Source organism: Stigmatopora argus, chromosome 10 (assembly GCF_051989625.1).
Source record: "Stigmatopora argus isolate UIUO_Sarg chromosome 10, RoL_Sarg_1.0, whole genome shotgun sequence".
Lineage (NCBI taxonomy): Eukaryota > Metazoa > Chordata > Actinopteri > Syngnathiformes > Syngnathidae > Stigmatopora > Stigmatopora argus.
This window is the reverse complement of record NC_135396.1, coordinates 13,972,777-14,000,312: the sequence shown is the minus strand read 5'-3', so window position 1 is coordinate 14,000,312 and position 27,536 is coordinate 13,972,777. Positions and strand designations below refer to the sequence as shown.

The following is a 27,536-nucleotide window of genomic DNA, read 5'->3' as shown; positions in this document are numbered from 1 at the left end:
CACTTTGGAAATATATTTATTGTACATAAGTTTAAACTGACACAAAAGAGCAAAAACAGAAAACAATATTTGTAGAAAAAAAGGACATTGGAAAGAAGGACCTGCATCTTGATGACTGAATAATCTACTATATAAAAAAATAAATCAATAAATGGCACAGAAGTTAATATTTTTTAATAGCAGGATTCTGTCAAATGACAATAGTGATTCAAAATTATTATTTTTTGAGTTGGTGTTCCCCCATGTTTGAGGAATTGGACCTCAATCTGTAATTACTTCTGAAGTTTTTTTTTTTTTTAAAGGATAAGGCAAAACAGCTGTTCCATTTTATCCATTTAAACCTCCAGTAAAAAGGTCCAGGCACGTTTTAAAACTAAAATTGTACTACATGGACAAACAGAAATGGAAATGAAATGCACAATTTCACTGTTTCGCTAACGTACACAAGTTGGAGACACCAGTCTCCAAACTAGAGTCCCTTCTTCAAGAATGTGCAATAATAGAGTGTCTGAGTTTGAAATGTCAATACAGCAAGTCACATTTTCCCTTCCAGCCTCCAAAAAAGAGAAGTTGATGCATCAAAAGAGCAGCGTTCGAAATCAATAGTACGAAAAGGATGCGAGCAGGTATACAAAACCATTTTTTTTCTTTTTGCATTAAATACAAAAGACCAAAAACCAGTGATTTCCATGAAACCTACAAAACAAAATGGTGGACAATTTAATCCCTTATAGTACAAATTTCAAGTTTTAAACATTGTTGCATGAAAAATCCTGGGCATTAACATTGAAATGCCGATTGAAGTAAAAATAGATAAACTGTAGCTAAAAGATAAGCCATATTATTAAGCACTGGTACAATTGGAAAAATTATGAAAGGTTCAAATATCAGGTTTTAGTTTTTGACACATTTTCTATTCCTGTTGTGCATTAGAGCTCCCAAGAAATTAACTACAGAGATTGTTTGCAGTCATGTTTCTAAGCATTTGGTTTTCCTTCGTCATGCGTGGACGACACCAGAAATAAACGTGTTTTTGTACCCATTTGAGCCACAAACGGGTTGAAGAAAAATCCGTCTAACACAAAGTAAAGATAGTGAAATGAAAAAGTAAAGTTCTCCAAACATACACACTACACAAATATATAGATAGATATAACATTTCTTTCCACTTTTAAAATAGTTGTATTCAAAATACATAAAATTTTGTTTTTCAAGTTAAAGCCATGAAACTGCATTTGGTCAAGAAAAATATAAAATCAACTTACAAATGTTACTGTACAGGGTTGACAACAAAAAACAAAAAAATCTGGATCATTTAACTGATCATAATCGGGGAAAGCTGATACACCAAGTATCTATAGTAATCGGTTTCTCATTTGGAGAAAATATTAAAGTGCTTTTAGATTATTGACTCCCTCGTGTGAAAGAACATCCAAAAAAAGGCAGATTGGCTTTTGTTTTTCTTACCTCGGAAAATGTACACGTTTGTTTGTTTGTTCATACGTGGAAAGATGCTGAATCCCCATCATAGTGTTTAGGACAGTCCTCTTAGAATATCCATCCTCACAGCCTAAAAAACTGAGTGAATAAATTAAAATAGCAGCCTACTCACACAGCTGTGGACATGGACTAAGAGAAAAGTTCTTGATAAAAGACCTACTAGGCGGGGGGAGATGACGTCCAGCCTCATAACGATAACGATAAAGGGGTTGATCTATTTTCGAATTGAGGAGGCATCATAAAAAAGTGAGCAAGTTAACGTCCTGTTCTTAAGACACCAAAGCTGCAACGCTGACTACGAGTCAAGGCTCCTTCAACTGGACACGTGGTTGGTTGGCTTCCTCCACTGGGACGTCCACCTACGTCTTAGGACGTTTTCCCCACTATTGGGTTGTCCCTTAAAAATGAATAGAACAGTTGACAGAATGATGGTTTCCATGAGGAGGAGCAGTTGTGTATACTTACAAACTGCCATACTGTGCTGTTGGGTCACTTCGGAGCTCATGCTGCCTTTGAAGCTCTACCGTGACGTTTCGGAGCTGTTTGAGGGTCTGAAAGGTCTCTTTGGGTTCCTGAATGGTAAACTTCGAGTAGTCCTGCTGCTCTGGTTGAGGACCCTGGTATACTGCCATACTGGCACACGCATCTGTGTATAAGGGACATAATGCTCTTTTCATGTTTTGAGATGATTTAAAAATACTTTAGAATGCTGTACAGTAATACCTTGACATACGAGCAATTTGAGTTATGAGACAAATTTTGATATATGAGCGAGCATACAGTGGACGCGAGAGGCTGCTCATAAGAACATCATGGGCACTGTCTTTCTGGTCGCAACGCTCTGGTGTCTACGAGCACTGGGCGAAGCATTGCATTTTTTCAGTGTTTTTTTCTTTCTTTCTTCCCGTTAGTCAGTGCAAACACGAGGCTTGTTTGCTAATACGAGAGGAGTATATACTACTTCTCGTTGGCATGTGGTCGTGCGTTATCCTATTTTGAGGACATTTGTATGCATCATTTTGGGAATAAGACAAAAGCAAACAACCCTCGATAGGTTGCATCTGAAAGTCAGGGGGCAGGCGGGGCAAAAAGAGCACACCCGGGAGAAGAAAGGTATAAAAATTTAAAACAAAATTAGAATTAAGTTCAGTGTAAGGTTAGATTAAACTTATTTTTGAGTGTGTCTGCATCGTAATCCAAGTTCATTTAAATTTGTTTATGTTATGTTACGAGTGTGTTGCCGTGCTGGGACTGGGAGTGCACCATTCACATCCCGAGACCTTGACAGGGTGGTGAAAATAAATGTTTGTGCTAAAACAAGGGACACCTGACTGAAATCAACCGATTACACTTCTAAGACACCAAATGAGTGAAAAGGTATTGTCTTGTTTAGTTGGAATGAATTCTTGCACCCACTGCGGCTCTATCTAAAACAAAATATTTTGTAAATCCCTGGTCATGAATGTTAATAAATAATACCACACAAGCATTATGTGCTCCTGTTTGGCATTGAAGTTTTTCCCACACCTGAATGGTACCCGCGTCTTATGCAACTTTTTTTTTCCCAGTGAATGCAGTCTGTCGATTGACTGCATAAGCTTAGACACTGACCCTCCATGTTTTGCAGCTTGGCGTCATTCGCAGAGAGAAGGGAGAAAATCCGTTCTGTTTCCCGATCACAGTCGATGTCAAGCTGCAAGTTGGCCTGCATTGTGCTGTAACAGTACAGATCAACTGATTTGCTAAGACTGCGGCAATGATGTGGGAGTGGAAACTGGAAATGAGTCATACACACTGATACATATGTTAACAAAAGAAAAACACAATCTTCTGCATTTGGAGATGGAGTGTGAAGCGCTAACATGTTCCAAGATTTGGTACAACTTTCCAACAAAAGAACAATGGTGCATACAGTCATTAACTTTTTGGGCGTTTGTTTTAAACGGTGGCATAAGCAAATCAGCAAATCATAGGTAAAGAAAGTACATTTGTTGGCGGAGTGCAAATGTGAAAAAAATGACTCACATGGTGCAGGGCTTGCAGCCTGGTGAGCTGCAACTTTGGCTTTGACAGCACTGCCACGATCCACCGCTGTAGGTGGATGGATGATAGGTGGCCAAACGGCTGTCATTACAGCGGGTGACTTGGCCCAGGACATCCAGCCACTCACAGGCTTCTACACAATTTCCTGCCTGCACATAGAGTTGCTTCTCTGCATGAACCACCTGAAACATCTGACAAACCAGAAATATTGCCATTCTGTTACAATTTCTTCTATGATCACCTAGAGGGAAAAATAATGGTTGAAAATCAGACAGACATTGTCTTACATTTTTACGGTTAAAGGCACTTTCATCAAGTTTCTCCACTGCCTGGATATTTTTCACATCGATGATGAAGGCCTCTTTTCCTAAAACATAGAATACATTGTCATGTATTGTCATCTATTCCTGCATCCTCGCCCTCTTGCTACTGTGACAACGAAATTTCCCGAATACGGGATGAATAAAGTTATCCAATCCAATCCAATGAGAAATATTAGACTACTGACTTCATTATCTTAAGAACTGCAAGACACATTTAGTCTCATGTCAGAAATTACATTCTTAGTACCATCGCATCTGATATACAGCGGTACCTCGACATACGAGAGCCCCGACATACGAGCAATTTGAGATACGAGTAAAATTTCGGGCAAATATTTATCTTGAGATACGAGACAAATTTTGATATACGAGCATACAGCGGACGCGAGAGGCTGCTCATAAGATCATCATGGGCACTGTCTTTCTGGTCGCAACTCGCTCGTGTAATGTCTCTACAAGCACTGGGCGGAGCGTTGCATTTTTTTCAGTGTTTTTTTCCCGTTAGTGCGAATGGCGGAGCGATCGCTAATACGAGAGGAGTATATACTACTTCTCGTTGGCAAGTGGTCGTCCGTTATCCTATTGTGAGGACATGTGTGTGCATCATTTTCGGAATATTTTGAAGGGAATATAAAAGCAAACAACCTTCAATAGGTTGCATCTGAAAGTCAGGGTGGAGGCGTGGCAAATAGAGCCAACGCCGGAGAAGAAATGTATAAAAACTTAAAACAAAATTAGAATGAAGTTTAGTGTAAGGTTAGATTTAATTTATTTTTGAGTGTGTCTGCACCGTAATACAAGTTCATTTAAATATGTTTATGTTATGTTACGAGTGTGTTGCCGTGCAAAAAGCCCCGCCCCCTTTCTGTCCCTCTTTCTCCCCTCCGCGAAATCTGTCTAATTTTAGTACTATTAAACACATTTTAGTACTATTAAACCACTAGTTATTTGTTACTTTGTTAATAGATGGCGAATTAGAACAAATAAAAATGTTTTTCCAATCCAATATCCGACGAGCTCAGTCCCGGAACGAATTAAGCTCGTATCTTGAGGTACCACTGTACTTGCGAGACTACGTTTTTGTGATCTACATTAAAAACTCTAACTAAGGATGAAAAGAAAGATGCTTCCTTTATCAGTTTCAAGAAGGCAATTACTTTTTTAACAGATAGGTTTGGAATTTTGTGCCTTAATATATTAACCATCTAGAAATGGCCTTTTGTATTTCTTTGGGTTGTCTGTGTGATATTAAAATTTGTTTAATGAAATGAATACTGCGTGATATAAATGGGGGTGGGTGGGACAAAGGAGTGTGCAAATACGTTTTAACAACACCATATATTTCTTACCTTTGAGTTTGTGGAAGGAAAGCTCTCTGTTGGTCACTCGAAGCCATCTCTTTTTAAAGTTCCTTTTTCCAAGGCGTTTTCTCCCCTGAGCCCGCTTCTGTACTTCCCTAAAGAGTCACCACCACTTCCTTTCATTTTAATGTGGCATCTTATGTAGTTTGTAAACTGTACTTTAAATATGATCAGATTCCTTAAAGATCCTATAAATTGATGAAAAATGTCGAGAAAATTTTAAAATTGCAGAAAAGACTATTTTTATATACTGCTGCTAATACTGCTAATTTGGCATGGATAAAATTTATTTGCCGCCAGGTGGTGCAGTGGTTCTTCCGCCTGACTGTGGTGCGGGCAATCTGGGTTTGATTCCCACTTGCCAGCAGTGTGATTGGTTGTATGCCTCTTTGGCGACCATTCTAGGGTGTAGTCTGCCTTTTGCCTGAGGGCAGTTGGGTTAGGCTCCAGCAACCCCCGCAACTCTTTCGAGGATGGTCAGTATGGAAGATGAATGAATGAAATGTATTAATATTGGCAAGTCTATGAAAAATATATCTTGTTTTCAATCGCAGGACTTTGCTCAAGACGTCTTCCAGCTGTTAATTACAGTAAGTAAATGTGCCCTGCCTTTTTCCTTCTAAGCAATTCTCAGCTCACCGGCTCAACTTCGGTTCCGAGCTACAAAAGAAGCTGCCCGTGTTGAAATTTAGTGGGCTGTTTGTGAAATTCTAGTTGACTGAGACACCAAGTGTCGGCCAGTTTTGCACTATGCACCTAGCTGGGTTGATGTACAGGTAGATGTTTTTTTTCCTGCTTGGAATTGCTGCAAGACAAGTGACACCTTTAATGAGGTAGGTCGGGCCTCATTAAAGGCTCCCTGGGCAGTGCTCGTCAAGAGGCCCATCCTCTGTGGCTTCCCTGACAGCACTAATATTTTGTCCTTATACGCTGCGTTGTAGTACACAACCACTTTGTGTTGTGGCCCAGCTATTTTGACGTGCCTTTTTTCAGAAAAGCCCAAATAAGGTAGAATATACCACGGAGGGAAGATGTACCTGCATTTTGGGAGGTTATAATTTGTACACATAGCTTGATTGCCAATTCATTATGAATGGGGGAGTTGCAATAGCACTGAAAGACCACTTTATGAACTACTGTGCTCTTATAGTGTGGGTGAGGGCCAGATTGATGCCAGGAATTTGTTGGCATCATTTAGCACCTTTTAGCCAAAAGCCCATCAGAATAAAGGGGTAAAAAAGTTTTTGGGATAACTCAGGTTTCTTCATTCAAACTCGTAAGAAACTCATAAATATAACTTTATGGGATCTTTAAGGAAAACATGGTTTTGAATTCATGGGCAATGTCCAAGATTATGTTAAGAGTTCATTTTATACTGCCAAAAGTTTCAGTCAAACTGCCAGCTCCAATTTTAAAATGAATACTCACCCCTCCTTTAAAATTACTGCATCTTCTAAACCACTTGACTCTTTGCTGACATTTGAAGATATTTCATCAAGGAACTACAGCCATAAAAGAAAGTTGTTTCAGTTGTGAAATTAATAAAAAACAAAAGCTGACTATAGAGAAGAATAACATTTGCAGAAAAATGTACCTTTTTTACTTTAACAATGCACTTATCCTCTTGGAATGATTTGTAGAAATCAAACATAAATGATTCTTTGAAACTAGACTGTAGAAAAGAAATTGCATTGTCATTTTATAACTCTAATTATCAGTGAATTAAAACAATATTGTCATTCCATTTTTTGTCTTTTAAAATGTGCTATCATGCAAAACATTGGTTCTTTGTTCAACGTTGCCTTTTAAGCTTACTGTGGAAAACCACCCTTATTCCCCACGAATCAATGTGTTTGTTTCTATAATCAAATCTAATTACATTAGAGCAATGGTACTTACTAATTTTTTGGACAAACTTCCCCAGCTTCCTAAAGTCTGGATGGTTTTTGAAATGAGCGTGAGTGTGCGTGATATCTCAGGATCCTAGAATCAAGTGAGTATCATTATTATAAGGCTCTTAGTATTTAGACAGCTCGATAGATCAGGGGTTGGGAACCTTTTTGACCAAGCGAGCTATAAACAATTCATATTTTTAAAATGTAATTCCTCGAGAGACATACCCAGAAAGTTTTTAAAGTGAAAATAAATGCGTGCATTTTATGTCATTTAAACACAAAGTACAAGTATCTAAATTCTTTCAATAACATTGTTATGCTGTTGTTAATCAATGAGTATATGCTGAACGCGCAAGGGATTCCAATGAAACGAAAAATTACGACTAAAGCAGTGCTAGAGTTAGTGACGACACCATTTAAATTTTGATGTGCCAACGTGAAGGTCCTATTGTTCAATTGAGCGCATTCGAGGTAATGACGCGAACACAGAGATGTGCCAACGCAAGGCTACCATTGGTCAATGTAGAGGCATCAGAATGAGTGTCGGCGCCACTTTTGTGTGCCAACGCAAGGCTAATATTGGTCTGTTCGGGACTCAGCTCTCTACACAGCGGGTTCCATATCTTAACTTACAGGTCAGGAGAGGGCCAAATGTACCCACCAAAATAGACATGTCTTGCTCGCGAGCCACAGGTTCCCGACCCCTGCGATAGATGCTTGCTTACAATTATGAGAACTTACAGGATGATGTGAGCGCAGCTGGAAAGAGTGTGGATAAAGAACGGCGACAGCAAAGAACCGCAAGAACACAAAGCTGCTCACAGCAGAGTACTGGACATTAGGATCATCTGGTAAGAGAAAACACACGTTTCCAAAAATATAGTTAATATGATTCTTATTGCAATTCAATACAGTCATACCTCGACATACAAGTGCCCCGACATACGAGCAATTTGTGATACGAGTAAAATTTCGAGCAAATATTTATCTTGAGATACGAGACAAATTTTGATATACGAGCATACAGCGGACGCGAGAGGCTGCTCATAAGAACATCATGGGCACTGTCTTTCTGGTCGCAACTCCCTCGTGTAATGTCTCCACGAGCACTGGGCCGAGCGTTGCATTTTTTTCAGTGTTTTTATTTTCCCGTTAGTCAGTGCGAATGGCGGAGCTTGTTTGCTAATACGAGAGGAGTACTACTTCCCGGGCAAGTTGGCAAGTGGTCGTGCGTTATTATCCTATTGTGAGGACATTTGTGTGCATCATTTTAGGAATATTTTGAAGGGAAGACAAAAGCAAACAACCCTCGATAGGTTGCATCTGAAAGTCAGGGTGGAGGCGGGGCAAATAGAGCCAACAAAGGTATAAAAATGTAAAACAAAATTAGAATTAAGTTTAGTGTAAGGTTAGATTAAATGTATTTTTGAGAGTCTGCATCGTAATCCAAGTTCATTTAAATTTGTTTATGTTATGTTACGAGCGCATTGGCATGCAAAATTTACGAGTAAATCGACATACGAGCTCAGTCCCGGAACGCATTAAGCTCGTATCTCGGGGTACCACTGTATTAGGAAATCTTGAGATTAACACAGCATAGAACTAGGACTTCAGTTTTTATTACCACCTCCTTGCAAATGATTATTTTATTAGTTATTTTGGAAACATTTTATAAAACTATCATTTTCTCCATTATTGCAGTCAAGGTCCAAATAAAAATATATTAACCATTTTCTGTAGATGGATTCTGCTTTGCCAATATCAAGATATGGATTAAACCTGGGCTTTACGAGAACACAATTGTTTTATAGTTATTTTGAAGGGTTTCCAGATGAACAGAGAATACTTACCTGGAAAACGCTTGCTGGCCAATTGTCTCAGTAACCTGAAGACAGCACACATTGATGGAGGGCAGTTGGCATTAGACTGAGTGATTGATGAGAAGACCTTTTGTACATAAAACTGTAGATTCTCCTACAGAGCGGAAAAAGTGCATTTATATAATTTTATAAACACATGCTTGCGAACAGGAATAGGAATGAGTATTGGTGCCAAACGGAAAAGAAAGTTTTAATACCTAGCGAATAGTTACGTAATACGTATGTTGCAGAATATTTTAGATAAAATGTTTAAGGCCAAACTGCAGGTTTTCATACGCGAGCAACATAAATTGTCAGTAGATTCGGATGTGAGTGTATTTCATTCCTTCCCAAAAAGCACAGTACGGGCCTCCCTGATGCCAGGGTGAGTTTGGTTTTGTGTGACCCTTCGAAACATGTTTTTAAAGCACTAGAATGAGTGCAATTGCACATTCACTATAGTAGGTGTAGATGTGATTCTTTGTCAGCATGTATTTGCGGACAAAAAAAAACCCAAAATATTAAGTAAATGTATTGACAAAAAAGCAGAGAGACACAATTAAATACAGCCATACCTGTATTTACGAAATTAATTGGTTCCAGAACTTTTTTCGTAACTTGAAAATTTCGTAAGTAGGTGTACTTTATATGTCAATTCTCTAATTCGTTCCACGGTCCTCACACAACTACCCTTGAAAATTGGTCAAAGTGTCCCAATTTTGAATGAAAGATGTGAGGAAACACAGAAATGAGATAACATTATAAGGAAATGATTTATCAATGTCTTAAAATAAATAAAGCATATGAAAATGTGCCCTGCACTGCTGAAATAGTTCCCTCTGGGGCCGTTACTATGGGAGACATAATGACCGTGATTGTCCGCCAGATGGCGGCAAGAGCCCGTTCTACCAGGGCCAAAAGCTGTCCACTTTGTACTACATTTTACACTTTTACGTGTGCAGTGTGTGTGTGAGAGAGAAAATATGTGCCGCGTTGCATTTGTAGGGATTTTAATTGCTTAATAAACGGAATTGCAATAATTAATAAGGGAGCATTTAGACAAGGTGGACAGGTATGTAAGAGAGAATCTTGAAACATGGATAGTGGTTGTTGTGAGACAGCCAATTGAATTGAAAGCGTTTATTGTTATTATAGGAGATAGAAATGAGAGCATTTTAAAGTGAAAAACAATGCAGCCACGACAATCTTTTCAAAATAAAATAATGGATAAGGAAATGCATTTACTTTTTGGGGGATTTCGTAACTTGGATCTTTTTCGTATCACGAGTCACTCATTTGCATATAAAAAAAAATCGTAACTTGCACATTTTGTACCAAGAGGCCTTTGTAAGTAGAGGTATGACTGTATAATGTCTCTTAAAGCCTAATTTAATATATAATGAAGTATTTGTGGTGCTTTTGCTTCACTGTGACTACAGTGGGACATCAGGAAAGACCCACGTGTTTACTGTGTCTAAAGATGTTGGTAGCAAACAGCAACAAGTAAAATCAATTAAGGTCTTACTTCCAGACATTATACACTCATCATGCTCATTAGCTGCTATGTTTTTCAGCAAAAAACATGCTGTATATTTCTCCCAAAAAGCGTGTGGCCATATGATAGCTTTTACAGACATGGAAGTGAATCCCAGGGGAGGAAAGGTGTAAGAAATCATCTGAGAGACAATGGCGAAAAAAAATCTGATAAATATTCACATTCATTTAGGTCAATCATTATATATTCAGAGCGTCAAATTGTTCACAACTAGGACAGGTATAAATTGCTGTAGTTCATGCCCTTTGAATGGAAGACAACCTGTTCTCAGTGTATCTTGCATCCTGCCCATTATCAGCATAGGCCTTACAGATAAAGGATGGATGTGTCAATCCAAATAAAGTTGTAACACCTTTCAATTAACACACGCATTTGTAATAGTGAGGATTTTTTTTTGTAAGTTTGCACACTCCCATTAAACCTGAAATACAGAAAACGTTTCTGCTAAAATAATTACTCTCATTCTAGTAAAATACTACTGGTTTGGCACTAATGCTCATTAACTGTCAACAGATAGCTCAAATTAGTCACAGTTTCTTGACAAAGTAATTACCTTGTTGACCTCTACATTGTCTCCTTCTTTGAGTTTATTGGGGTCAATCTCACACGTTTTGTTGGTTTCACATATCTATAAAAATAAAGACATTTTTGATAAAACAATCAGACACAAAATATTGTTCAAAACATTCCAGCTATTCAAGCAGCAATCTAAAACTTGATGACATCTTAAAATCCCGCATTGTGTAATCTTACCTCATCTATTACAGGCTTCAGGGTAACAGCAAGGTAACTTTTTCCCACAATCTTCATCATGTCATCAATGCTGCGTGTTGCCAGTGAGTTGCCACGAAAGATAGTATTAGCCTCCCTGTTTAAACACAAATTATAACAATTATTTTGACTGCTTCCCATCGTTTGCTAGAAGTGTAAAATTTTCCAGATTTGGTTTGGATTAATGAGTGTTTGTCTGGACAACTAAAGTTTTCAATAATTTGACTGAGACTCAGACCATTGTAGCTGTGAAGCTTTTACAACTTTGAGGAAAATGACGAGCACAAAATCACATATACAAAGAAAAAGGAAATATTAAGCAGTACAAATGGAAGGCCTCATTGATCATGGTTTCAGTGACAATAGTGTGAATTTGTGCAGTAAGTGTGAAAAGGTCTCACTGAGTGTGGTCTAACTCCAACGCTGCCACAGCAGAGACAAAAGGCAAAAAGCGATTGTGATGCAACAGCAATCGAACCATGGGGAGAACGGCTTCGTATCGCTCTCTGCAAATGTCACCCAGGATGTGTGCTGCTGAGGCAGAGATAGGCTGGCAAGATGAAGGTGAAAGTTAAGGTTAGTGGGAGAATAATGGAAATATGTACACTGATTTGACTTTATGGGGGATTCTGTGGGAAAAGGAATAGGTGAAGAAACCGATACCATCTAACATTCTAGGAACTAAAAGCATTGATTGTTTTAGGTTGCAGAAACCTATTTCACAAAAATAGTGTTTAAGTTCTCATTATTCTACCTTAATATCAGAGGATTTGAGCAGCAAGTTGCAGAGTGGACTATAGCAGCCAGATGGCAGCACTGTGTCTTCTATGTAGGCCAGCTTTAAACGCAATGATCCCAAATCGTCAGATTTCGACTTGCTTCCGTTTCCTTTAGGTTGAAGAAGATACCTGATAAAAATCATACAGACTTAATATTTTCATGTTGTGATTTGACTATAAACTAAATGAATATCTTTAAATCCCGTGAATTACAGAGGTAAATATATTCGAAGACAGACACTTGGAAGGAAAAAAAAACACAGCCAACAACCCAAAAACAAAAACAGGTAGAGACTGTATGAACTATGACTAACCGGATTCAACACATGTAGAATGTACTGTATCAACATTCTTGCCTCATGAATCATGATGCAATACGAGTTAAGCAGTCAAAACATCAACTGCCAGTCTGTATGAAAATGAAATAAAACATTCATTCATGTTGTGTGCTGCTTATCTAATAAATAAAATTGCGATTTGCAGGGAATTAACCCTGAAGTAGCTACTATTGTTTTTGAAAACGCTATGAAATAAAATGATTCATAAACTGTATGCACGCTATGAATAACATCTGAAACATCTGTGTTATTTATTCCAAACAGGTTTCCAGTCCGTTAAGATTATCTTTACCACCATTAAGAGTATTTTTATTATTCAGATTTGTAAACACTTTCCGTGAAGTGATTTAAAGATGCAATGCATTTACTCGCGTTGAATTGATTACTTTGCACGTATACTGTAAGTAAAGTTAGTTATAAAAAGCAACAACACAGCCACGTTAAAACTTGGCAAATGTAGCATTTACCTTCTAAAAGTAAATCAGTGCAGTCCTAGTTTAAATTTTACTCATTCTCATTGGTCTTGCCAAACAGAGGATTGGTTTTCGAATTTAAAAAGTAGCCCACTTTGTTATTTATGTGTGGTTTCCATGCGTTCTTGGTGTAATAAACAAAGTCCTTAGCATGAGTCTAAAATGTATGATTCATAAGTTTATTGGGTGTTGGTTATGTTAGCTTAGCACTTCTTCATCACCATGGCAATGTTGACAGATGTCAAGAGTTTCTTGGGTCTTTTCAGATCACTATGTGATTTTTATGTTTTGATGATCAAAATAATTTAAACAGCCATTTGGTCAACTGCATTACCATTTTATTTACTGAATTAAATATGGTAGGTGGGACGGCAGTTTTAAATAAAATCTTTTGGTAACACGTGTTAATATTTGTCACAAAACTTTTCTTTTATTCTTTATACAAAAAAGGGGGAATTACAATTCTGTTTTATGGCTAGTTTTCATGGTTCTCATTACATACAACATATTGATATATTGTTGATAACAGAGGAATACACCCATGCATCAAGCCTTTAACATGTAAAGTGCATTTGTTGTGGATATTTTTTTACCAGGCTTTGTGGATGTGATTATGTTGCAGTATCTTGACAGGCACCCGTGTTTCCCCCAAAAAGACATCTTGAGCCAGATTTTCATTATTCCACAGATCAACTCTGTAAATGTACAAGATAAAAGACGGGACATATGACATATATAAGTATATTACAGGCAAATCATGCAAAGTTATCATGAAGAATGCACAACTAAAAACTAAAAAAAATCCCAATTTCATGTGGTAGTTTTAATGCTGCTTTTATTCTTTGTTCATAAGGGCCAATCATTTAATCATGCATTAGTGCCACTTCAAATCAAAAACTTTAAACCATGCATAAAGGTATACCTTTGAATTAGTCTAGTCTTACCCTGTTTGCTATGGGTCCACTGGACTGAAGCCCCACATATCCTTAACCAGAAACCAAGGCTTTCTATCAGCACAGTACATACTCGATGCAAATTCTCTTTTTGTACTTGTGTCATATATGTGTTATATACTTGATAGGAAACCTTTAATTTTGAAAAGGACATACAAATGTAAAAACAGGATGAAAATAAACTAACTTGATCTCCAGTTTTTCGATGTCTTCTTCCTCGACTTGGAAATGTGACTTTTTGGAGTAGCTGCTCGAGCGTGTAATCTGAAGATGAAAATGGTCTTTATGAAAACTAATATTTTTTTATTTATTTAAAAATAATAACATTGTGGCTGAAACATTGCAAACCTGTAACAGGACTGTGTTACAAAAGTTTCCAAATTTACCTCAAAGAAGAAAGTCTCTTCAAAAAGAGGGTTGCTGGTTTTCTTCTTAACCTTTGTTTTCTTTTGGTCAGACCTGAAGAGCAATGTAGCATAAAAATTATCACAAAAAAATAAAACTGTTTCCTTGTTTGAAAAATAAATAGTAAGCTAAAAAAACACATACAAATACTGTATAGTATATGCATATACTATACATATACACATACTATATAGTATAAACATATATACATATACACATACTATATAGTATAAACACATACATATACACATACTATATAGTATAAACACATACATATACACATACTATATAGTATAAACACATACATATACACATACTATATGGTATAAACACATACATATACACATACTATATAGTATAAACATATATACATATACACATACTATATAGTATAAACATATATACATATACACATACTATATAGTATAAACATATATACATATACACAATATATAGTATAAACATATATACATATACACAATATATAGTATAAACATATATACATATACACTTTTCTTTTTCAAAATTTCACCTGAAGACAAACAAACAATATATTATTATCTGCCTTACTCAATCTCAGTAGGACATATAATGTAATATGAAACACAAAAAAAGAGGTTGAAAGGTGTTGAAATTTTTGAATAGATTTTCACAAAATCATGTGACAGCCTGCAACTATATTTCAAAATTATAAAAAGATGGCTCATGCAATACAAATGTGTTTAATGTTACCTTGCAGGTCCAATGAGTGACACTGTGGCATACGGATCACAGATCTGCCCACTGATAAGCGGCAAACCCTGGCACTCTATTATTCTGCAGATATGACAAAGAAAGTGCAGGGACAATTGTAAAAAAAAAAAAAAAAAGAAATATTATGCTAATCCAAAAATACACAAGGATTTCAAAGCTATTCTACACTAATATACATGGAACATTAATTACTATAAATGTACACAATAAAAATAAAATATTTTTTTGTATTGATTGTCCTCATTTTACTCACCAATCAGATTGTAAAAAAATAGAATAAAAAAGAAACATACATGGATAAAGTAGTACAGTAATACCTCGCTATTTTGCGCTTCAACTTTCGCGCCTTCACTACATCGTGGATTTTTTTCTGGGGAAATATTTTTAATTTTTAAAATTAATTTCTTTAAGTTTATAAAAATGTGAAACTCCATGCTGAAACTCGTAACTAGAAGCCACTCTTGCTACTAGGACTCAGCAAGGAAGATTTTTTTTTTAATTTTATTTATTTATTTTTTTTAATAGGGGTGACCCTACTTTGCGGTTTTTCGATTATCACGGCCATGTCTGGTCCACATTAATCGAAGTACTACTGTAGTGTGATTGCCAATTAAAAGTGATGCTTTACCTTTCTGTATGAGTTGTGGTGACCAGAGAGCAATGACTTGTTTCAAAAGTGTTTTAGGTGAAAACAGACAGACCCTGTAAGAACCCTAAACAGGATGTGGCTGCTAAGCAAAGGTCACTGGGGAGTAAGAATGAATTCAGGCCTGTACTAAGTGAGGCCACAAGGGAGAAGACATGCTAAGAGAAGGCCAGGTTGGTGGTGAACAACTTTCCTCAGCACCATGACAATATTCCTCCAAGTGTCCTTTGTCTATTTCTAAATCCACTACACTTTTTTTGTTTGGATGCTATGACGATCTCAAGTGATTAGTTACTCTATGACATCAAGATGTGCACCGTAACAATTTATGAGCCAAAACCTTTTTATTTTACGACTGCAGTCATTAATGTATCACTGCATTGGAAAGTGAGCAGGTGATAATTCAAATATATAAATTGAAAGAAAAAGAACGACAGCAACAGAAAATAAAACCTTACTTAAACTTGAAAGCCCTGGTCACCAAATGAGAGCGCAAACCAAGCTGGGGATGTTTTTGTCACCTGGTAACCTAAGCCTACCCACAAGTATTTTTAATTTTTTTTTAAATGAAAAAAAGAAGGGATTTAACAGTCGAGTGTACCATGTGTTGTGTGCTTTGATAATCTCAACAAACAAAAACAAATTAAAAACTGCAGCAAATCCATCAGTCGTTTATCCTCCTGAGGGTCACAGCTATGGCCAGGAGGCAGCGTACAGTAATCCCTCGAATATCGCGGTTCATGTAGACCAGACATGGCCGCGATAATCGAAAAATCGCAAAGTAGGGTCACCCCTATTATATATATTTTTTTCAATGCGGAGTCCTAGTAGCAAGCGAAAGACAGGGGAGTGGCTTCCGCTTCCATAGATTTTCACATTTTTATCAACTTAAAAATAATAATAATAATTAATAGCAGAAAAAATCGCGAAGAAGTGAATTCACAATAATTGAGGGAAGACTATAGACCCTGACCTGTTTGCCAGCCAATTGCATGGCACATTGAGACAAACAGCCACTCATACTCACAATCACACCTAGGGGTAATTTAGAGTGTTCAATTAGCCCTCCATGCATGTTTTTGGGCTGTGGAATAAGCCAGAGTACCTGGAGAAAACCCAAGCAGGCACGGGGAAAACAAACTCTACACTGGAAGGCCAAAGCCAGATTGAACCCCTTGATTTCAGAACTGTGAGGCAAACATACTAACCACTATCCCACCATGCCACCAATATAGAGCCAAAATGACATTCATCATATATTAATTGCGGCCTAAAGATGCGCTAAGATAATTTACAAAATTCAGATAATACAATTTTGAGGTAATCTGTTGATCAATCACTTAAAAATATAAACTCCTTTCTGCCCCAAATACACCAACCAAGACAGACGACTGTGAAAATCAAAGTATTTGGTTATGAATCCAGACAGATTTCCCTGAATTTGATTTTGTGGTATTGAATACATTTCCCATTGGAATGATCAATTAACTGCTTACTGACTAATAAAAAAAATATTGACACCATTACAGTGCCCAAATCATTTTATCAGTAGTAGCAGTAGTGTCCCCATGCCCACTGAGACCCACATTTGTTGCTTATTTTCTAAGCAAAGAAATGTGTGTTAAACAATTGATCGTTTATAGTGGTGTAGACCTCTATAATGCATTACAGCTGTCCAACCCCCCAAAACTACAATCACAAAAATATTCAATGAATATCATTCTGTAAGCTCTCAAATAGTTGGGGAAAAACAGGTTTGAAGATCCCAGTGTTTGGATTCCAAATACTCACTGCACAAGTAAATGCTGACCCACTGAGCCATTCTCTGAGATCACTTCATTTAGTCTCATTTCCAGATGAACCTTCCCCTGTTAGACAGAAGGACAAGGTGGGGCTGGTGAAAAGTTAAATCAGCTATGATTCCGTTTCCGTTTGGCGCACAGTACTCATTATTCTTCTATTTAAGTCTATGAAACATAATGGACAGCCTTTCAGCCTTTTTTATATATATTATTGTAATTTAACAACATTCTGAGTGATATTACTTGTGTGTGATCTGTCACATTTCTCTTGGGTATCTTGTGCTTTATGTCACAGCATTTAAGGTTACATGAGGTACAGTGTGTGTGTGTGATCACAGCCACCACAGCTGTGGATTTTGTCACCATTCACAAAGATCGGATGTGGTGAAGGCTTTCGGAAGTGCCAGAAAGAGTGAGAGAGACAAACAAAACACCCACACACTTGCAACCTGTCTTTCCAATTCAGTATTTTTATGGCATGATTGAACTTGAGTCCTGCATAAGTCTAAGTACTTTAAAAAAGTACATTACAAGCAAATTAAATAATTTACTCGTGCCCTATTTTAGCGATGACAGAAAAATGTCTCAATTTTCCTTAGATTAATTTTAGTGTCATAGTTATTTGCATCGGAGCAAACACCACCATTAGGTTCCATGTGCAAAGATCCAAATAGGAAGCATTAAAACAATTCTCCGAACACTTATTGTAGTTATTTTCAGATGAATGTGTCCAAGTAAATTGGTGAAGCAGCAGAATAGCCATTATAGTTGGACGAAAATAAACCTAAAACAGCACATACAAAAAAAGAGAAAAATAAGAAATCAAAAAACCTCAGTGAGGACATTTGCAAATGTTGCAAACAAATGACTTCCTCGTCAATGCTGCCCTATGTATACGGAGTGAACTTTATCTGTTCTTTTGAGTGATATGCTCAAATTAAAACGTTTTATAATCATATTCAGACTGGAAATGTTTTATGTCCATAAGGAAATGTTAAATACAATACATTCTAACTCGAACCTAACAAGGTGAATGAATAAATGAACTACTTTCTGAAAGACTTTTACCTGAACTTCTGAGTTTGGGTCCACAGGATGAAGGCTAAACCAGTGCTCCTTCCCTTTGTATTTGCACAAGTCATCTTTTCGAATTGACACCTTGCCTGAAAAGACAAAATAAGAATGCATTCGACGAGAACTTTACAATGCTAAACTAGAGATAAACAGTGACTTACCAACTGCTAAATCCCTTTGGAAAACACTCTTGGCATAAACATAAAATGATAAACACTGAAATGGCCGTGGAATTTCAAAGTAGAAGTCCTCACCGTAGAAAGGGCTGTAGATAGAGGCACATATTTAATTTAAAAACAAAAGCCAGCGTTGGCTAAAAAAAAATTTACCAGTGTGAGAAAGATGAACTTTTTGGAGCTTGTAGCCTCATAAACTTCATCTTACAATGTTCTTCATCGAACTGGCCAAACCCCATACAGTAAAAACACCATTGCAATGGGCATATTCACCAGATACATTCTGTTATTATTATGTAAAAGTGATCATAATTGATATGGTGACGCAACTGAGACTTCAGAAAATTATAATGGAATCTTAAATGGTCTTTTGTCTATTCTCAAAAACAACCTAAAATGGATGTTGGTATGTTTAGCAACAGCTGAGATATGGCATGTGCTTCAACTAGCATTATTCGATTGAATACGATACTGTCCTTCAAACAAACTGTTAGCTCATTAAAAAGAATTATAATAATTTAAAAAATACAGTAATCATGAGACAAATGATTATGACCGAATACTTATATGGTATGTAACATTTTTCTGTAAGGCACATTCATTATAATACCTTTTCATGGAACAACACTAAAGAATGACAAGTAGTCACTATAGCACTTGTATAATAACATAAATTTATAGTATCTTTAAAATAAATCAAAACACAACAGTGAATGTGTAAAATTCTTCCAATTTAACAGATTACACCCCAAGTGAAAATCCCCAAATTAGGACCAATTAGGCAATTCACCTCTTTGTGTAAGGTCTAATTAGGAGCAGATGTATTACATTCAGAATTGTCACTCTCATAATGGTCATATTAGGTTTAACAGGGCATCATGGTAAATAATTCTTGCTTTACTGCTATGCAGGTTAAGGGTATCCACATTTTCCAGTTGATCATTCTGTTGTTTTACTTAAGAACTGTCACTGTGCTATAAAATGTCATAATGATGGATATCAATAAGTTATGTTGTCAGACATTTACTTCAGTCTTAGCACTGCAAATTTTTCATATTGTACTTCCACTAAAACACCCTGGCTACTTCCATCACTTGCTGCTAATCACTTTAGTCCAACCTCACTTTGTTTTTATTGTATATAATTTTACATGATTACTTGTGTGCACTTCATGATGAAGTTTAAAATCTCATTGTACTATATTGGCATTTAATTTAATTCTTTTAGTTTAAACTGCAGTTGTTGTTCTGCCAATTCTTTTTCCTTTAATATTGTCGCATTCTTTTTCTTCTTGGTTTTCAAGGCATCTCTCTTTGTCTGGCTAATACTAACTCAAAACTTTCAGCTGAGTAGCCTGCTCATTGTTGTTCTCTCCTTTTGGCTTCTTTTTTGGACTTTTCACGTTATCGTGTTTGTGTTTGCTTTGGGTTTTTTCTGTTCCACTTCATCACCGCAAAGTCATGATTCATGACAATGCAGTGCAAGTGTTGCGTATGACAGTTATTTGCACTGCCTGCAGCACAAACATCTTAAAGGACCATCCAGAAGATGATGCAGCTTCAGTGTCTAACTGCCTTCTAACTGCTCAGAGTAGCGTTAATAAATGGTACAGTATATACACACTACTCATCCAGGAAAAACACTGGACGCTGGTGCTTCACGACTACGAAAATGTCTCAGGCCAAAATGTACAAGTTGTGAATGTTTCCTGTGATCAGACAGAAGAAATCACGGAGGCTCTCGCAAGAAACGCGCAAACAACATCCGGGGAAAAAAACTTGTGAGTCATGAGTACACCAAGATCCGTCACATCGTAGATGTCAAATTTACTAGTATGCTTGAGAATACGTATAATTGAGCCCTTAGTCCTATCACCCCACCTCGAGATGGCGACAAAATTAAAGCAGATTTCTCTCTTCTGAATACAATATTCTGTACTTAAAAAGAACATAAAGTGGTCAAAAATGTACAAGTAAAAAGATTTTTTTTAAAGAACCAAAATAGGTCTAAATGACACACCATGGATCGACAAACTACCAGATCACTTCACTGGTCTATCAAAACCAAATGCAGGCGTAAGTCGACGACTGCGTGTATATACATTTATTGCAAGAACATAACATTTTATAAAAAGCCATGATTTACACTTTAAACATAATGCACAAGGAGGCAGCTTGGTGGTTCAGCCTACACGCAGTTCTGAGATCGAGGGTATATTCCCAAGCTCCGGGTGTCCTCTGTGGAGTTTGCATGTTACTTATTTGTTTGCGTGGGTTCCGGGTACTCTGGTTCCCTCCCACAGCCAAAAGACAAGCCTACTAGGCTGATTGAACACTCTAAAGTTTCCATTGGCATGCATGTGAGTGTGAAAAGTTGTTTGTCTTGATGTGACCTGCAAAGTTCAGGGTGTACTCTACCTCCTACCCATAGTTAGCTGAAATAGGTTCCAGCATCCCCCACACAAGCTGAATGAAAGAACATAGTAATTAAAAAAGCCTACTGGTAATATAAAATACAACATGAACCCTTGTTTAAATTAGTTTTACATTGTTGTAGGTTACACTTATAAAATTATCCTTTAGTTAATTCTAAAGAACAAACTTCAACATGAATGTTTCATACATATTTCACTGGAGAGAATGAAACATCTTATAAACTATTTTCATTTCTATTTAGTTTGCCCGATTCATTTAGTAAAGGTGACTTGCTTAGGATGAAACACAAAAGTGCCTAAGTTGTCTCCCGTTCTAAGCAAACATTATCTGGTATTATGCTACGGCACCATCTCGTTTTCATACAGGCTTTCAAAGAATTAAGGAAATAATTACCCTGTACAACTATTGCCAAAAGGTATTCACTTCCCTTCATACTTAAAAAAAACATCACAAGTAGTATTCAACTACAAAACAGACAGTGAGGGAACAATAACTAAAATAAACAGAGGAAGAATTATGGGTTAATATTAATGGCTTTAACAGAGACAGGCAGTGGAGGGAAAAATATAGGGTTAGCGTGGGAGGACCCACTTCCTCACAGTGTATAATTCTTCTAACCCACATCGGAAATCTGAATAGAAAAAAAAACAGCTGATTTGAAACACCTATAGAAGACCCATATTACAAGAGTCAGACATTTGTTCTGAAACCTTTCCATCAATGACTTTTGGATTAAAATGTATGAAAAAAATGTCCACTTGTTTCTTCTGTTTCTTTATAACATTTTAAATGGCTTGTTAAAAAAGATTATAAACTGTCCTAAAGGATGTCGTAAATGAGGACAGTGGGTTAAGGACATTTTCGATCAGGCTGATCTTTGCACAGGTATGAGGCAAAAGAAAGAAAGAAAGAAAGCGCCAGGGAGAATTCACTTGGATCTTTTGGTGGGTCGGGTCGGTTTTGTCTTCTCAAATGATAATCGCTTCATTTGGCTGGGTTATTGTCCTTTTGCGTTAGCATTTATTGCTAACATGCGAAAAACACGTTAGCTCGTCATCCTCTTCTCCCGAGCGTTGGTCTGGAACTAGCGTTCATCTTGCAACAACGCCCCCACTCTATGTGGTGCTCGGGTGGTTTAATTGCAGTTTAAGATTATCAAATTTTTATCGAAAGTTTTTAATATTGACAAAAATTATTTCACGATAATTATTGATATTGTTTTATCGCCCAGCTTTAATTGCGATCCTTCAATTTTGCCTTACAACACATTTTAAAATGTGAACTTCATTAAGTCTTGTTAGTGTCTAATAATTTATGGGAGAATAAACAAGAGTAGGGAGCAGGTACCAACTAAAGATAATACCATGAGTAAAGTTATTAAACTGGAATATTTAAATTTTGCCATTCAATGACGTGCATGCAGTAAAAAATAAATAGGAGTCAATAAACGGTTCAGGTTTGTTTTGTTTCCAGGAAAATAAAAAAGCTATTAATCAAGAAAGTGCCAATTTAATTTAATAATTTCTTTTATAGTGTATCTAATCATTTGTGGGAAAGTAAACATGAGTAGGCACCTAGTCCGAACAAAAGATAACACAGACATAAAAGATAGTGTAAACCGATCATAATTACTAAAATTCAGTATACGCATTATGTAGATGGCCACTAATTAAAGTTAAAAGATAAGAATAACACATGGCTTTGAGACAATTCCTAACATTAAGAATTTAACCTGCTTACCTGACACTTTTTTCAAACACCTTGGTTCTGAAGACCTCCTCTTGATCCAAACAAATGGTGCAAAAGGTACAAAGATCCCTTTGTCGGTTAGGGCCTGAGACTGGACCAAGGTTCTTAGCTTCACCTGCATCACAATAAAAAACACATCCCTAAATATCAGAAACAGACTTCTTTGCATTACCATCCATCATTCAAAAAATAATGTGGCAAATCCAATGGTCTGTACACTATCCTCTTTAAATCTATGTCTCCCGTATTCGTGGATGGATCACACTGAAATTTGGTAAAGTATATTCTAGCACTGTCAATTTTTAAGGTATTGTATCAGGGCTGGTTAATCAATTGACATTTCGCAAACTGCGCCCCAAATACACCATTGACCAATCATACGTCTTAGCAACTGTTGTTAAGGGACATCCTCTGGCAAAATTTACTATTCTGCAGTTATCGAAATGCTTATTTCTTTGGTTACTGTAAGCGTTACCTGACTGACAACTGCCATACAACTTTATGGCCTTGTCCTTTGGAAATGTATGCTTTTGGATAATGTTTATAAAGGTGAAAAAGACCATATAAGAGAGCATGACTAGGCAATTCATTTAAGATACAAGTACGACAGAGAATCATGTGGTTAGAAAACATGAAACACAGACTTCCTCAGCAAAGCCATTAGTGTCGAAACAATGATTTGCAACACACAGACCTACTTTCTGCAACCATATTTTACCTGTCAGTTAAACCCTATTTGCATCATTATGTTCTTGTTAACATCTGAAACCATTAAAACATCCATCTGTATGAGCCACAACCAAACCTGTTCCTTATGTTATTTTCCATTTCATCTGATTTAACAATGTGTCACACGTGTAATGGCTAATTTAAATTATACTCTCAATGATTAGCGATCATTTAAGGATTTTGCATGAAAGAAGAAAAAGAACAATGGGTCAATGTGGAAGAATGCCGTTTCATAAGATGCCAAAATGAGTTACATGACATTATAGTTCCTCTATTTGGTTCTGCTTCACGGATTAATTCATACTAGTGAAACTGAGACTTACTTTCTTGTTATACTCCTATGCTTTTGAGTTTTTACATTTTTTCGTTATAGCAAAGGTCCCATTAGCCTAGTAGTCAGGGCTATGTGACAGACATCAGAAGATCGTGCACCTCGTGAAACTACGACAATCTTGCTATAATACAGCAAACCGGTAAAACAGTGGCTGAAATTTTTTTAATAACTACTGTATTTTCTCGCATATAAGCCATGTTTGTAACTAAAAAAATGATGACTGAATCAAGGGTACGGCTTCTCGGGGCACTGCCATTTTACCTTTTACCGGTAGTTAAACGTACTCTGTCTGGCCAAACGCGAGAAAATACCGTAAATCTACCAATTGTGAAACCATTTTACGATATCTAAAACAAAATTATATTGGGAGATCAGAATAAAATACAACATTGTGCATTTGGTGAAGTGCTAAAACTGCATTGCCAAGCAAACAATAAAATGTTTCATCCAGCCACGTTAACAGTATTAGAAAACGGCCCTCAGAATGTCTTTAAATTATAGCTTTGCGACCTGATACGAGTTGTTTTAAGATACAAGCTGTTCTCAGCCTCTGTACCACAAACTTGCTACCCCCCTCCCCCCAAAAAATCTCAATTCAAGTGCTACATACCGTCAGTTTGTAAAATAGCTAACCCTTTTTTTAATAAGAGACTTCAAGCTGTTTAATTTAGGTAAAACAACTGTTGGTGTTCTGTGATCAAAATGTTATCACATGATGAGACATTTCATATACAAGATTAAACCTACTCTATCTTGCAGCGGTATCATGTTTTCACCATTTAACGAGGTTGTGCAATCCAACAATTTCAAGATGATACAAGAGTGATTCTTGAGACAATAGGATATTTGCTGAAAATGCAACTCGTTCCACAAATAGATTCAAGAGTTTATTCTGTTACTTTGATATATTTGTCACACATTTAACACAAATTACTTTTCACCCAAAGCAAGAGAAAATACAAAACTTGTTTTTTTTACGATTTTGTTCATGAAACATTTGAATGAAAACAATTGTTTTAAACAATGATGTTGATTGAAGCTTTGCATTTGTAGCTATGTTGATTTGACTGTGCTTAACCAATAAATGAATTGAATGCTTTTTATTGTCAACAAGCATATACAAGCATAATGAGATTTAAAGCTTCACCACAAAGTGCACAAGTAACAACAACAAGCAAACTGAGAAATATTCAATAAATATTTTTTTAAACAATCAATAAATAAGTAATAAATAAATAAGTGGTCCATGTCCTAGTGAAAGAATGACACCTCAGGTCAATTTTGATTTTTTTTGCACATCTGTTGATATTTTCATGCAATGTGAACAGTCCAATTCTAGTGTTTGCAAATCCAACCTGGCATTTTGTATGTGGCTCTAATTCCAATATGTACCCGATACCTGTGCACTATGGACGCATATTTGTACCAAGTTGTTACCAAGTACACGATTACTTTATATTAATAAGAAGTATAATGTAGCATTTTTATTTTTGGAGGCACCTGAAATATACAGTAATAGCATTTACATTAGTTTCAGGAAGGATGATTTGGAATACGAGCATTTTGTATCAAGACACCACAGAAAAATTGCACTCTCATCTAAAGCCCTCCTAGTTTAAATGATTTGGATGTCTATCGGTGTCAATGGAAGGCAATGATTTAAATCCTTTTTTTAATTTAAAAAAAAAAGGTTCCAGTTTTATGAGAACCATAATCAATGCATTTCTCTTTTTATTTATTCAAATTGTAATTTTTTTTGGTTAGCATTTTATTAATTTCTAATTTTATTTTGTTTATTAAATATCTCTAAACAAAAATAGTCACTTGAACTAGGGTTAAAGGGTGATATTTTTTATGCTTGATGTTTAAACTTTTCTCTTTAACATATTTGACAGAATAGTTCAACTTTATGTACCTACAGTTAATTAATTTTTTTCAAGACCCTTGTGAGGATAATCAGAAGAGAAGATGAATCAATAAATGAATTTGTTTTTGTTTTTGCAAAGATAACAATTACTTCAAAATTGACAAGTGTTAATTTGTAAACAATCTTATTTAAATTTTGGCGAAGATGTTTATTTCTTGATGTGATAATCAAACAGTCACACCACACACAAAAACACAAGTAAAACTATATTATTCACAAAAACAGAGACACACACAAAAACACACAATTAAAACCATATTATTCACCATAACACTTTCTACCCCGTACTTATTGTTTGTTTTAGGAGAGAATAAAAATTTGAGAAACATGAAACAAGGCAGAGTCTATACAAAATACGATAAGAAGCAAAGAGCCACATTCATTTTGACCGGAAGCCACATGCGGCTCGAGAGCCACGTGTTCGCCACCCCTAGTTTACCATGTCCACCTCACAGTTCTGAGATCGAGGGTTCAGAGTTTGCATTTTCTCCCCGTACTGGCGTAGCTTTTCTCCAGGTACTCTGGGTTTCCTCCCGCAAAAAAACACAACCCAAAAGGCATGCATGGTAGTCTGGTTGAACATTCTAAATTGCCCTTAGGTATGAGTGAGCGGAATGTTTTTTATTGTCTCATTGTGCCCTGCAGTTGGCTGGCAACCAATTCAGGGTGTCCTCCACCTACAGGCTAGGATAGGCTCCAGCACCCCCGCAGCCCAAGCGGAAGGGAAACTGAAACTAAAAGAATGTTTAAATTGTGTTTAAAAAAATCAACTATTTTCATGCAGGTTTTTGTTAAAAGACGCTGAATAATGTCATATTAAAAAAACAACAATGAAACACTAATCCCTCATTCTAAGTTTTGTGTTTTCTAAATACTATTATTATAAGTCTAATTATAACTGTAGGCCGAGTGCAGCTATCTGTCAACTTCTAAATCATTTATTTGACCGATTCTTGACTCACCGACTGTCAGAATTGTGTTTTTTTTTCTCCAACTTTTCATCAAACGTCAACGCTAACACTAGCTACTTACTGCCACGGTAACTTAGGTATGTGGCTAGCCTAATTTGCCTTGAAATATGATTTTGGCCAACGAAGCACCTGAAGTCAAGAGGCCAAATAATCAAGGGAGGTCCGTTTCCAATTAATTGCCCTATTTGAACAGCTGACGACATCTCAATGGGAACGCGTTTCATGAATGAAATCACCCGCAGCTAGTAGCCGAAGCTAGCACGCCACGTTACCTTAACGATAACCAACAGCCGGCAGAAGAAGCCGATGCACAGGCTATCTCTGCCCCCAACTGGAGGTAGCCCACCGCCGCCGCCGCCGCGCCCCTCTACGGCTTTTAACTCCCGCTTTAGCTATAGCTTCTTCCCCCGCGCATTCACTCGGTTCGAGACAGAAGATGAATCAAGAACGAAGGCGAACTTACAAATTTTACCACGCAGGCTTTGTAGAATCCGAATCCTTGCGTCGTCCTCTTCCGCCATCGTGAGCGCTGACTGTTGTCGCTGCTCCGGTATATTCAGCGCGGCTTTATCATATTGGTTTATGAATGCAGGCAAGCAGGCAGAGTGGGAGAGAACCAACCCCACTACCGCGTTACGTCAGGCTCCTTAACACTGCATGCACAGTGTTGCCTTTCAAAAGAGAA

General features: G+C 36.7%; 1 protein-coding gene across 2 annotated transcripts; it reads right to left on the bottom strand.

The window, feature by feature from the left end:
- On the bottom strand, positions 1 to 27,536 carry rasa2 (RAS p21 protein activator 2). Of its 2 annotated transcripts, none has more exons than XM_077611404.1 (24): positions 27,315 to 27,536; positions 22,882 to 23,005; positions 18,692 to 18,795; positions 18,525 to 18,619; positions 17,446 to 17,522; positions 14,988 to 15,071; positions 14,237 to 14,309; positions 14,038 to 14,114; positions 13,491 to 13,592; positions 12,062 to 12,215; positions 11,709 to 11,857; positions 11,290 to 11,404; positions 11,090 to 11,164; positions 8,973 to 9,096; positions 7,864 to 7,970; positions 7,127 to 7,210; positions 6,822 to 6,899; positions 6,656 to 6,729; positions 5,216 to 5,322; positions 3,831 to 3,910; positions 3,526 to 3,734; positions 3,112 to 3,215; positions 1,966 to 2,146; positions 1 to 1,897 (listed from the first exon to the last, which is right to left on the bottom strand). In XM_077611404.1, exons 1-24 carry the CDS (start codon positions 27,370 to 27,372, stop codon positions 1,867 to 1,869), a joined length of 2,466 nt encoding a protein of 821 aa, XP_077467530.1. In that variant the 5' UTR covers positions 27,373 to 27,536; the 3' UTR covers positions 1 to 1,866. The 2 variants fall into 2 exon arrangements, with proteins under 2 accessions (XP_077467530.1, XP_077467531.1); XM_077611405.1 differs by lacking the exon at positions 27,315 to 27,536 and adding an exon at positions 26,843 to 26,999.